Source organism: Rhipicephalus microplus, unplaced genomic scaffold (assembly GCF_043290135.1).
Source record: "Rhipicephalus microplus isolate Deutch F79 unplaced genomic scaffold, USDA_Rmic scaffold_18, whole genome shotgun sequence".
Taxonomy (NCBI): domain Eukaryota; kingdom Metazoa; phylum Arthropoda; class Arachnida; order Ixodida; family Ixodidae; genus Rhipicephalus; species Rhipicephalus microplus.
The window spans coordinates 1,993,776-2,006,140 of NW_027464591.1; the positions used below are offsets into that span (position 1 = coordinate 1,993,776).

At 49.5% G+C, this 12,365-nt stretch overlaps 1 protein-coding gene across 1 annotated transcript; it reads left to right on the forward strand.

Moving 5' to 3' along the window:
* Window positions 1-879: 879 nt before the first annotated feature.
* On the forward strand, window positions 880-11,175 carry LOC119177794 (phosphate-regulating neutral endopeptidase PHEX). Its single transcript, XM_075883614.1, has 4 exons — window positions 880-1,202; window positions 5,582-6,131; window positions 6,209-7,624; window positions 11,005-11,175. Exons 1-4 carry the CDS (start codon window positions 880-882, stop codon window positions 11,173-11,175), a joined length of 2,460 nt encoding a protein of 819 aa, XP_075739729.1.
* Window positions 11,176-12,365: the final 1,190 nt, after the last annotated feature.

The following is a 12,365-nucleotide window of genomic DNA, read 5'->3' on the forward strand; positions in this document are numbered from 1 at the left end:
GGCGAAGAAGTTGAAGCTTGGAGAGTGGCCTATTGAAGACGGGAAGTTTCCTGGAAGAGAAACTTCGGCGAGGTTTCCTGGAAGAGAAACTTCGAGGACGCGGAACGACAACAACGCTGGACTTTGAGTGAGTGATTCTCGGAAGAGCATCATCCAGACTTTTGGTCCAAGAACTTTCGACTGGATAGGTTTCTATCTCTTTAGTCTTTAAGTGTCTTGGTTGTTCAATGCATGTGACTGCATTGTAGAGCGTATCGTTCGTTGTCTATGTCCGTTGTTTTGAGTGTGGCTGATTGTACTGTGTAGTACGTTGTTTGATTGGTGACGTATTGTATGTAACTATTGTGGAGTGTGCATACGTGCGTATTGTTTTTGATCTGCCGTTAATGAGAATATAATTTTGTTTGTTTATCAACTCTCGGCTCTGACTTGTTCTTTGGGCCACAGCCGGCGTCTGCTGGCGCGCCAATAAGGACCACTCCTAAATTGTCCACGCTTTCGTGGTGCGGTTCGGAGGGCCGATACTTCGGCTCTTAGAATTAGCCCGGCGATCGCCTCCCTAATTAACGGGACAGGTGTGGCACATATCGAGATGTCATATACTGCACAGGCCAGTCATTGTCCGTAATCACTATCGTCATCAGCGTCATCCCGATCCAAACGGTATAAGCGTATCGCCATCACCATCATGGTTACGGTGCATGCCAACGCCGCCAACGGACAAGCCTCCACCTCAAGAAGTTTCACCCCTAAAATAAGACATTTTTGCTCATTGGCTTCTTAGTGGGCAAGGGGCATGGCGTCAGGTGACCAGGCGCCACCGTACGCACGAGCAGCTCGTGGCCTGGAACGGAGCGCTCGCCCCTGCGCTGCAGAGCGATGGCCGACAACATTCCCAGCAGCGAGGTCCTCGCCGTGCCGGCTGAGCTGTACGCGGCCGCCAGTCCCTTTCCGCCAGCCGACGCGAGCAACGCGCAGTTCTGCAGCGGTGGGGGCTGGGCGGCGGCCCTGTGGAGCCTGAGCGTCACCACCACACTGCTGCTGATGGCGTCGGTGTTGGTCACCGCCTTCGTCACCGCAACGCTGTTCATCTCCAGCGGCGGCGCTTTCTCTTCGATGCCACAGCAGCCTACTATCACGGCCAAAGACGCACCACCGCCATCGTACCACGGCACGCCGCCCAAAATGTCCACTGTGCCTAGGTAAGACGTCAGTGCCTGTACGTGACGTAGTTAGGGCTAGCTGCGTTCGACGTTACAACGTTTAACAGCGAAGCTGGGCGTAAGAACTTTGGTGTTTACGCCTGTGTAAAAAAAACGCCAAAGCTTGCGTCAAGATCCGCGAGGCTAAATGACGGCGAAGATGGTTTATCACTAGCTTCGCGTGAATTGCCAAACTCCAGAGCGAGTTCGCGCTCAGTAAAGCGGGCTTTGGCACCCCCGCCCCCCTCCTGTTGAAGCATATAGGTCCGTCGTCACTCATTATCGGCCTCCCTAATGTCAGGGTCTTAGCGTAAGTTGCATTATCGTCGCTCCCCTAGAATTCTCTCGTCGAGCGCATTCTGGATCTGCAAGCCTCTTCTCTGCAGCATCTTTAGCTAAGTAGGACGAAACCGTTCGGCACCCTCCAAAAGTCCTCGCGGCAAGCATGACGTCAGAAGCTGATGGCGAGCGATGGCTCCCTCCGGCAATGTGCGGGTTCTCGCACAGTGGCTCGCAGAGTAACCTGCGGGGGCCGCCCCCACAGGTATAGAAACCCACTAACAGCTGCTACGACCCCCTCCAGCATCTTTTCTCGTCTTCACAAACACGGAGATATGTCTTGCAGTGATACATTCCTCCTTAGTTTTCATTTGCTTAGTGATATCTCCCTAATTCGCTTTTATTTTGCTTTTTCCGAAGAGCGCTGCGGTAATAGCGGCAGCCAGTGTAGGTTGAACCCGGTCATGTTCACGTCGGTTTATACAAGCGAGCTTCGAGCTATTCTGCGTCGGATTTCCTTTCACGCGCGTTTTGCCTCACCGGCACCGTCCCACCTGCACGTTCTCCTGGTGCATGCCGCATGGGTGGATCGAGTTGCCCTACAAGGCCTTGTTCTCACTGTCCTGTGTGCCTCTCCTAACAGCACGTCGCCTCTGCTTTTGTTCTTGCAAAGGAAATTGCTAATAATAAAAAAACAAGATGAACAACGCGTGTACATAAACAGTATCTACCGCGGCTACCGGGCTTATTATCGCATTCTCGGCGGCTGACCGCCTGTGGCGTTCAAGGAAGAATAAGCGGCGAGTGCCACTGGTTTGGAGGCGTTGAAACTTGACCTGGACATCGGGTCTTCGGGTAACGGAAAATGGGGCGATGGGGCGGCCAAGGGCTTTTCTGCACTGCGTTCAGAACGCTGCGCGTTGGAGACTGCACGTTTTGTCTGAGCCCTGGAATTCTTTGTCGCTCATAATTCATGCGTCGTCGAACAGCTTTCCCGTTGCCTTCTACGAATTTGGAGCTTCTTCATATTCGGTTGCTCTACCTTGCGGGATAGAGGGTTTTCCGCTGATGTGTGCAGCGAGGGCGGTCGTCGGGCTGACGCACGCTGACTGACTAGAACGAATTTCTCGTGGACAGTTACAATTGTTTAGGTATCATGGAGTGGTGGAGTCAGAACCCTTGAAAAGCCGCCACGGAACTAAGATGCAAAGAGGAAGAGGAGACCAAAGAATCTGCTGGTAAAGGAGCGTCGTTTTGGCTGCGTGAGAGGGATATTTTGGGGAAGTCTGGTCGCTTGAAGCCCCGTGAAATCAAAGAAGATTATTAGATGCCTGGAGCAAAATTTTGCCGTGGCTTAGCTCGGTTATGCCATATGTAGCGTTAGCTAAGGGGCTTTCGTTAAGCTTCACCATATAGTCAATCCCTCGGCAAGCCTTGACGCCATTGACGGCGTCTTGTTATTGCTGGGATGGTCGGGCACTGCGATCAGCCTCCTGGCGACGCCGCTTTGCTAGACTTTCTTCCCTTTGCTCCTGTGTCTCTGCAGTACTTTTAGCCTTGCGTCGTTCATTGGTTGTTAGCCTCTCTGTTACTAACATTGAATCACTGGCTCAGTTTGAGTCAGATTGAAAAAAATACCTTAGTATGTTATATTGTAAGTAGCATCCTTCATGCAAGATGCACATGTACTTGTAAATTTTGCATGTAGTCGTGTGTTGAGCTTCCAATGTTCATGTGCCATTTTTATCTACTCGTATTTCGTTTATGTGTTGTGCAGTGTAAGTTGCTGATGTATAATGAGCTATGTTGATGTTACTCTTTTTTCTTTCTCGTGCTGCTTGGTTAATATGATGAGTATTCATAGTAGCTGTACATATTGACCGCTTGCTATAGTCTCAGTAAAAACTGGCACTATTGTGAATAAATAATTGAAAAAAATAAATATCAAAATACTCTGCCACACTGAGACCTTCATTTATTTGCAAAAATTGCACTGATATTTGTCAGTGGACATTGGAAAAGGTTGGTGTGAGTGTGCGTGACCAGTTCCATTTCTTTTTTATGCGCTTTTAAAGGAGTAGGCGTGTTGAAAAACTCAAGAGACCTTGAGAAAATCGCACGTGCCTACGAAAATGTGGCCTTTCTGAAATCTGAATGAGGTGGCAGCACGCTGTCTCATGAATATCGCACGATTTTCTTGGACTTGTAGTACGTTTATTAACCCACAACTCGCAGATTTTTTAAACCATGGCTGCCACTTAGCTCAACACACACACACACACACACACACACACACACACACACACACACACACACACTTGATGAAGGCCACACTCTAGGCCGAAACGTCGAAATAAACCACGTTGAGACCGCTCACGGAGGATCTACTTGACTATATATATATATATATATATATATATATATATATATATATATATACTTCCGGAGCCCCTAAGCGAGCTGTATACGCGAACAACGGACCCGTAGATGTATGGGAGGTGCGAACGCTCGTTTACAGCACGAGTTTTTTCTCTGGAGTTTGGACGTACGTGTCCTGTCTGTGACTGTAAGTGATCCAGCTCGAAGCTCTCTTCTTTGAAAAGCAACCAACGAACAATCTAGCATAGTCTTGCTAAATGCTCGCAACAACACAGCAGCAATAATCAGGTTAGACTTTTTCATCGTCCGGCCAGCTTCGCTCCTTCAAACCTTGCGCTACTTAGTGCAAGCTTAGACTTTTTTTTTCTTATGTGAACTTGCCATTTGATGAAAAGCTAAACGACGAGAGACCGTAATAGTTGTCTAGACAATTACTGTGCATTCAGAGGAACTTGTCATCCAAACTCAAGTGATCAAGCTACCACCCATATTAGCCAATCAATAAACTCAGATTCTCCGCTTAGGCGCCGGGGTAAATCACAGCCACCTTGACCAGATGCGATAGAAATAAACTGCAGTGTTAAAAGTAAGACTAGCAGCTAAGTTCTTCAGCGTGCGGTTTGGCGTAACCCGAAAAATCGCGCACGTACGCAAATACGGAGGTCCCACGGGAAGCCAGCGCCAACCAGGTGGCGCGCCTCCATTAGAGGGCCTCGATGCCCATAGAGTTTTCTTATATACACTAGAGGGAACTAACTCTGGCGCTAGTGTCTGTGGGAGCTGCAACGCACGTCGTTTCAGCGAGCATGGGAATGATGGGTAGTACACACATTTGTGTAATATTCGTACTTCTGGCCTGCTTTTGGCTCCGTGTGTGTTCGTGTGGCCTGAAACTGTTTTCTTACAAAACAAATATTAGCAAATGTTCAGCAGTTGCATTTCACCATCTTATTTTTTTTAAAACTTACCTTTCCAAATCGGGTCACGAAGTTCAAAAGGGTTTAACCTTTCAAAACAAAACCGAAACACAGCAATAAACGAAGCCGCAAGTACGATTCGCTGCCCACAAGTATGAATACTAGGCAAAAGTGTGTACTACCCATCATTCCCATGGTCGCTGAACGATCGCAGCGCCAGAGTTGCCTCTACCTAATTGTAGGAAACTCTATGTCGATGCCCGCTCATCCGGTGCGCGCATCGAGGTACCCTATCTTCAATTATAGTGTACTAGAATACGGGGTAGTGCGTTCAGGGAGGAGCCTTGGCTGCCGCAGTTGGTATCGACAGCTGCGAGAAGGCGCCACCTTAGCATGGGCTGTCACATCACGCATTGTTCCTTATGCACTTCTGTGCTTTGATATTAGTAATAGCAGGGGTTATCCGGAGTAAATGCATACTGATCATATCTTGGTACCACTGTACCATGTTGCGTTCTTCTATAGAAAATACATTGCAAGTACACTGTGCTATTCGTCGATTCCTCAATGCACAGTCATGACGCAGTAAAGTCGACATGTATCACACACTCCTGGGAAGACAGTCGATTGGCCATCAGCTCTTTTCCTTTACTCGCCTCAGCATCGAAGCCATCTTGTTCATTAAATGAAGCATAATAGTTCATCGGTAATAAACGTCTGAAATTATCGAAACATTTATATGTATTCGTTACTACAGTTCACGTAAAGCTTTTCTAACACTTGTTCAAATCATTGCCACGGCAGAGCAAGCTTTCCAGACGTGTTCTATGACGCGCCCTCGCAAAGCCGCCGCAATCGCGCCTGTACCTCGACGGCGTGCGTGGAGTACGCGCGCCGACTGCTGCGCCAGATCAACACCAGCCGCGACCCCTGCGACGACTTCTACGCGTACGTGTGCGACGACTGGGTGCGGGCGCGGCCGCTGCCTCTCGGTAGCGAGCGGCTCTCGGTGGACACTGCCCTGGTGGACGGCTACGCCGAGCTGCTCGCCTCGGGACTGCGCGACAATGCGACCAGCCGGTTCCCGCCGCTCCGCTTCCTCATCGACAACTGCCTGCGTCCGCAGCCGAACCTCTTCCACGCCCTGCGGGCCATGTTCATGGATGCAGCCCGGCTCCGCCCATGGATGGCGCAATCGAGCGCGCGCCGCCGTCCGTCGTCCGTCGAGGTGTCGCGCAAGTTGGGCGTCGCCTACCGCGAGCTCGGCGTCGACGCCCTCTTCAGGCCCTTCGTGGTCAAGGAAGTCTCCTCAAACGACACCCGCCGCTTCGTGGGGCTCGGCGAGCCATCCACAGTGCTCCTGCGCGGCCCGAGCGCCGAGAGTACGAGCTGGTGCGCGTGAGCTTCGCGCCCCTGCTGGGCTTCTTCCAGAACCAGACGGACGCCGACCTCCTCCAGTTCGAGGAGAGACTGGCGCTCATGCTCGGCCGGCCGCAACTGGACGCCGCGGCGCTTGTCAATGCCAGCATGGTCAAGGTGTTTGACCTGCCCTCGCTGAGGAACATCGAGTGGACTAGCTTCCTGCAGAGCGTGTTCGGCAAAGGGCTTCGTCCCATCACGGCCCGGACGTACGTAAAGCTGGCTTCGCCTGACTACTTCCTTCGCTTGGCGCGTGGAGACCTGCTGCGCTTCTCGAGCGACCTGCTGGGCTACCTGCTCTTCCGCATCACCATGGCGCTGTCACCTTTCATCTGGAAGCGCGAGCTCCGCGACCAGCTCGCCTCGGTGGCCTACGCGCGACACCCAGAGTTTGCGCGTGCTCTCCCGCAGAGCCACTACTGCCTGCGCCTGCTGAACCGCTTCGAGCCCAACCTGCCGCTGCACGTGTCGCGGCGCCTCGCCGAGTCTCTGCTGGGAGGTGAGAACGCCGTTGAAGACCTGGTGTCTACGCTACGCCTCGTCTTGCTCGAGTCCGTCCAGGCGCAAATGGGCCCACTGAACAGCGAGCTGCGCGAGCACCTTCGCGAAAAGCTGAACGCCATCTCGTGGGAGCCCCTGTCGCCCCGCGCCATGGACAGCGAGTCGACGCGAGCCGAGTACGTGGACGGCGTCTACCTGAGCAACTCGCGCCTCTCCACGGCACAGTTCGTCTACACCTGGATCCGCAAGTCGCTCGAGAAGAAGCTGATGGCGCACATGAGCACGCGTGCGGCTGCCGCAGGCGGCGTGACGGCCTACCCGGGCTGGACGGGCGGCTTCCTGAGCGCCGAGAGCCAGTTGCCACCACCGTACGAGAGGCTCGAGATCCCGCTGCCCGTTTTCGACTTCTTCCTCAACGAGGACCCATCTCTGCGACCCTTGCAGATGGCTAGGGTGGGCACCAAGGTGTACCGGCCCCTACTGCGCGCCGTCTACCACTGGGCCTACAACTTCGAACGCGGCAGCAACGCATACGGAGCCGAGACGGCCCTGTCGCGTCGCATGAACGACTTGCGGCGCTGCCTGAAACGCCAGTACTCTGCCCTGTCCTGGACCGAGCAGAGGCCGCAGCTGGACGCATCGCGCACTTCGTGGTCTGACCTGTGGGACAGCCTGGCGTTGCGGCCGGCGCTGGACGCGTTCCTGCTGGACAGTGGTCGCGTGGCGCCTGACTATCGGCTCGCCTTGCTCGAGCACTGGAACGCCAGTCAGCTCTTCTTCATCTCGTACGCCGCCAACATGTGCGAGAACGGCAACCAGCGCTTCCTGCGCAAGATGGCCGCCCAGGGACCACACAGTCCCGCCTGGTTCCGTGTTAACGGCCCGCTGCGCAATTCGCTGGAGTTCGCGCGCGCTTTCGGCTGCAAGGTTGGTTCGTTCATGAACCCCGCCGACAAGTGTGCCCTAATTCACTGAGTGCGCCCCTCCGACAGAGCTTTGTGAGATCTTCTTATATACCGACAGAGAAATGAACTTTTAGTGCTGTGACATTTTTATTCGTATATTTCGCGCGTGTATTTTCTTCATCATGCGCAACGCCGAACGAAGACTTTTTTGTTCAGTGTGTTTTCATTATTTAGTATGCTTAACTGCGTCAGTGTAGTGTAAGCGAGTGTGCGATGTGACAGTGAGCTGATAAACTCACGTCGCACTTGTTTATTATCTCAACGCGTTGTCGCCTCACTGATTGTTTACGTGGGCAGTCTTAAGTCATTAGTTCTTACGTATATGCTGTACCGTTGTTCAATCGCGTTTTTGAGACATTGCGCAAATTCGACAGTATGTACTAGCAACAACTTCGGCGCTATAACACGAACATCACGAGTACACACATTTTTCGTATGGCCGAGTAATTTGCTTTTTCGCACTTACGCAGTTTCATTGTGAACTTTGGTGGCTAGCTCGCAAATATTCAAGGCTATAATAAAACGTTTTGCGTTATTAGCAGTTTCGTACGTGTAGTACTCTCCCACAGGTAAACATGTATGCAGTCTCTTTTCAGTAGAACGACACACCAAATTGATCCATGCACTGACTAGCGGAGTAACTATCACTCTAAGAAAAAAAAGTATTCGGGGAGTATAGTTCTGCGACTCAACGATAATCGCCATCTGAGATCTCGCGTTTCTTTTTTTTTTGAAAACCCGGCGCTGGCTACTTTCTTCTCAAAAATCGCTATGTCACCTTTATTACACTCCCGCTGTTCGTGACCGTAAACCATGGCGATAACACGAGGAAAGTACTCGAAGTAGATGACTATTATTGTTGTGGGGCAGAAACACTCCCCAAATACTCGATTTTTTTAGAGTGCACTCCCAGGTGAATTGTACACAACAATGAAGAGTAGTTTTCGACGAAACTCTGCATGGCGCAATCATCACCGCGTGGTTAGAGTGCAAGTACGCATAAACGATAGCACTATACGAGAAAACAACGCAACGGTAACATTAAAGGACCTCTGGCAACAAATTTGAAAATTCTTGACGCTTTGGTTGAGTGTTCTGTGTGCAGGTACACTTCTGAGCGATTATTAGTGACGAGTGTTGCATGTAAGATTTGGTTAGTTTGGTTTTAAAGCAAGGGCTTGTGCTGAACCAAGTATTCTCGTCGGTTCGACATCTTCTGTGGTTTGGCGTAGACGGGCCTCCTCGGGGCAAACAAGTATATTTGTCGATGTCAGAAAACGCTTGCGGGGCACGTAAATATCCCGACTGTAAGCCGACGAGGGCTATTGTTCGTCACCACTCTCGCTCTTCTGTCGGGCTGCTGCCAAGGTGCTTTTGGCTGCGTCCGCCATGGATGTTTCTCTTTTTTACAGCGAAAGCTGTCATAAAATCAGGAACGCAGGTCACGTTCGGCGCCGTAGTTGCGCACCGCCGCCGCCGGTGTCCGTAACCGATATCTCAAGAAATCGGAAAAAACGCCAGGCCTGCGCAAAAGGCGCAGCGCAGTTGCAGCGAAAACTAGAAGAGAGACCTTTCAGATCCTTTCTAAACAGTAATTGTGTAACTGCTGCAAGCACACTTGCTTGATGCCCGCTACGACATTAATAAAAAAATTAGGGTAGTATGCCGGGATTCGCTATGCCATTGGTCGTCATTCTTCTGATAAGCCTATTCGTCGCTACATTACAAATTGGAGCGACGGGTTGTACCCTCCACCCCATCCAAGACTAACCAAAGAAGAGAGCGTGCTTTTCAGACGCCAACAAAGCAATACTTACATACATGGCATATTAATGCACCGCCTCTACCCAAGGACACATGGCCACATCATCATCATCATTTATTGAACCCTTAAAGGCCCCTTGCGGGGTATTACATAAGGGGGGGGGGCAAAAACACAATTCAACAGATGCATGTTTGTCAATGGTACAAAGCATAACCGAAAGTGAACTACATGATAAAAAAACAATGTCAGCAGAAGGAATATATATATATATATATATATATATATATATATATATATATATATATATATATATATATATATATATATATATATATATATATATATATATATATATATATATATATACGTGGAAGAAAACGGCAACAATTGTAAATTAACTAACATATCAAGTGATTTGTGATTCGCTGTTTAAATTTTAAGGGGTTTTGTTCGTGCACTATGGATTCAGACAGGTTATTCCAGTCTTCAATGGCAGTAGGTAAAAATGATTTATTGAAAGCGTTAGTTGAACCATGTAAGCACTGTAAACTTAGGGAGTTAAAGAGGCGACGCCATGAACGGGCGGAAGGTAGAAGAACGGTATTGCGTTGCGGCGGGAAATTATGGTATATAGTTTGTGCAGAAGGCAGAGCCGAGTGACTTTGCGGTGAATTTCTAGAGGATGGAGGTTGAGGGATAGTTTGATACTGGTAATACTTAAGCGAGAACTGTATTGTGAGGTGATGAATCTGGCAGCGTGATTTTGAATTGCTTCTAATGCGCCGATTAGGTAATTTTGGTGAGGGTCCCAAATAGCAGAAGCATATTCAAGTTTAGTACGCGTGAAGGTTTCGTAAGCTAATTTTCGGATTTGCGGTGGGCAGGACGTAAGCGATCTTTTAATATAGCCAAGTGATTTTGCTGAAGCGGTGACTTGTTCTATGTGCTCGGACCATGTTAGTTTACTTGTTATTATTACGCCAAGGTAACGATAAGAGTCGACCCGGATTAAGGGCTGGAAGTTCACAGAATACTGAAAGAAAAAGTTAGTGCGCTTGCGCGAAACTTGCATGAATTTACATTTTTGTGTATTAAGCTGCATCAGCCACCGCGAACACCGATTATGTATGTTAGATAAGTCATTCTGGAGGGTAATTTGGTCAGTGCAACATGAGATGCGACGGTAAAGCACACAATCGTCTGCAAAAAGGCGGATGGTGGATAAAATTTTGTCTGGAATATCATTAATAAAGATTATAAACAAAAGAGGCCCAAGAACGGAACCTTGCGGTACACCAGAAACTACCTCGACACGGGTTGATTCATTATTCGCGACAACAGTATACTGAACACGACCGGTATAGAAAATTTTTAATCCAAGATAGGGCTAAGGGGTCTATACTGAGACAAGAAAGTTTACTTATTAGACGGCGGTGGGGAACACGGTCGAAAGCTTTGGAAAAGTCGAGGTATATTACGTCTGTTTGAAAAGAAGAGTCTAGGTTAAAAGAGTCTAGGTCATGTGCCCGCTCTGCAGCGTACCAGACACCCTGGCACACTTGCTCCTGGAATGCCAGTGCCATGCTAACCACGATGTGCAACTGGAGGTGGGCCAAGCCCCAAGAATAAACGACGACCAACTAATGGAAACGTGGGAGGCCGAGATCTTCCACGAGGACTTGGATGACCAGCGACAACTCGTCGCCAGGGCCATGAGGGCAATCGAAGCCAGAGGGTTCCTGGACTAGGGAACCCTCCCACCTTAAGGTTACACCGGGCCTCGCTCGGAACACCGTTTTCTAAATAAACGTTGATTTCTCTCTCTCTCTCTTCTGATAAGCGTAATATCCGCTAAACTATTGCGATGAATTTTGTGCCAATTGTTTATGCAGTGGCTGAGGACGATGAGGAATTATGCCTGAAGTGGGTATGCGCCCCAGTTAATAGTTGAACAGGAGGAGGAGGAAAAAACCTTTATTGATGCTGGCTGTACCAGATAGCCCTTATCCCCACCGGGCTGGTTGACATCCCTAGTCCGGGACGTCATTAGTCGATAGCTGAACAAGATTGAGCTTTTGTAATGGGTTGTAGCATTGGACGACCTAATCGTCGCGCTATTTGCATTGCGATGACTTTTTGTTCTTTCGCTGTTTTAAAACATTTTATAAGTCGTATTAACACGATTGCTTTCTCGACATCAAGCCTGCCTTAGGCAAGTTTAATTACCAACAAGTCCCAAGCACCGGCATGGCTCAGTGGTAGAATACTGGACTGGCACCAAACGGACCCGGGTCAGAGCCCCACGTTGTCATTAACTAGGTTTTCTTTTCTCTTTTTTTTGCCGATTTCGCGTGATGTGGTTACGTACACCTGCGGTGGCGGACAACTGCGGCGCTTCGTGAGACCCCTGATGTGATCTCATAACAGCTTTAGCTGTAAAAGAAAAAAAACGTGGTAAATCAAAAGCGCCAAAGACAATGGGATTATAATCAGAGTCCACTGTGTGCCAGCCAAGCATTCTACCACTGAACCACGCCGGCGCTTGAAGCTCATTTCAAAAGCACCTTTCCTGAGCCTTGATGTCGGGAAAGGAATCGCGCAAATGTCGCGTTTTAGAACATCAAAGGAACAGCCAAGCGTCACATAATGCGAATCAAGTAAAGAATTGCTCGTCATATTATCCAACCCAATACAAAAGCTGTGGCGCATGCCCACTTCAATCATAATTCTTCATCGTCGCCAGCCACTGCATCGAAATATTGCACAACATTCCTAGCAAGTGTGTATAGCGTACGCTTTTCCGAGGAATGATGAAGGATTGCATAGTGAATGCCAGCCTACTAAACAACAATTATGATTATTTATGGCGTAGTAGGTACCCAGAAAATGTGCTTACAGCAGTTACAACGCAAGATTCGTGCTTCTCCTAAGGAAACCG

Bases quoted from the DNA above. Each gene is read 5' to 3' on its own strand.
- LOC119177794 (XM_075883614.1), top strand. From the start codon at position 880: ATGGCCGACAACATTCCCAGCAGCGAGGTCCTCGCCGTGCCGGCTGAG. The intron at 6,132-6,208 runs GTGCTCCTGCGC...GGCTTCTTCCAG, and splicing joins GGCTCGGCGAGCCATCCACA to AACCAGACGGACGCCGACCT. The intron at 7,625-11,004 runs GTTGGTTCGTTC...CTGGAATGCCAG, and splicing joins CGCGCGCTTTCGGCTGCAAG to TGCCATGCTAACCACGATGT.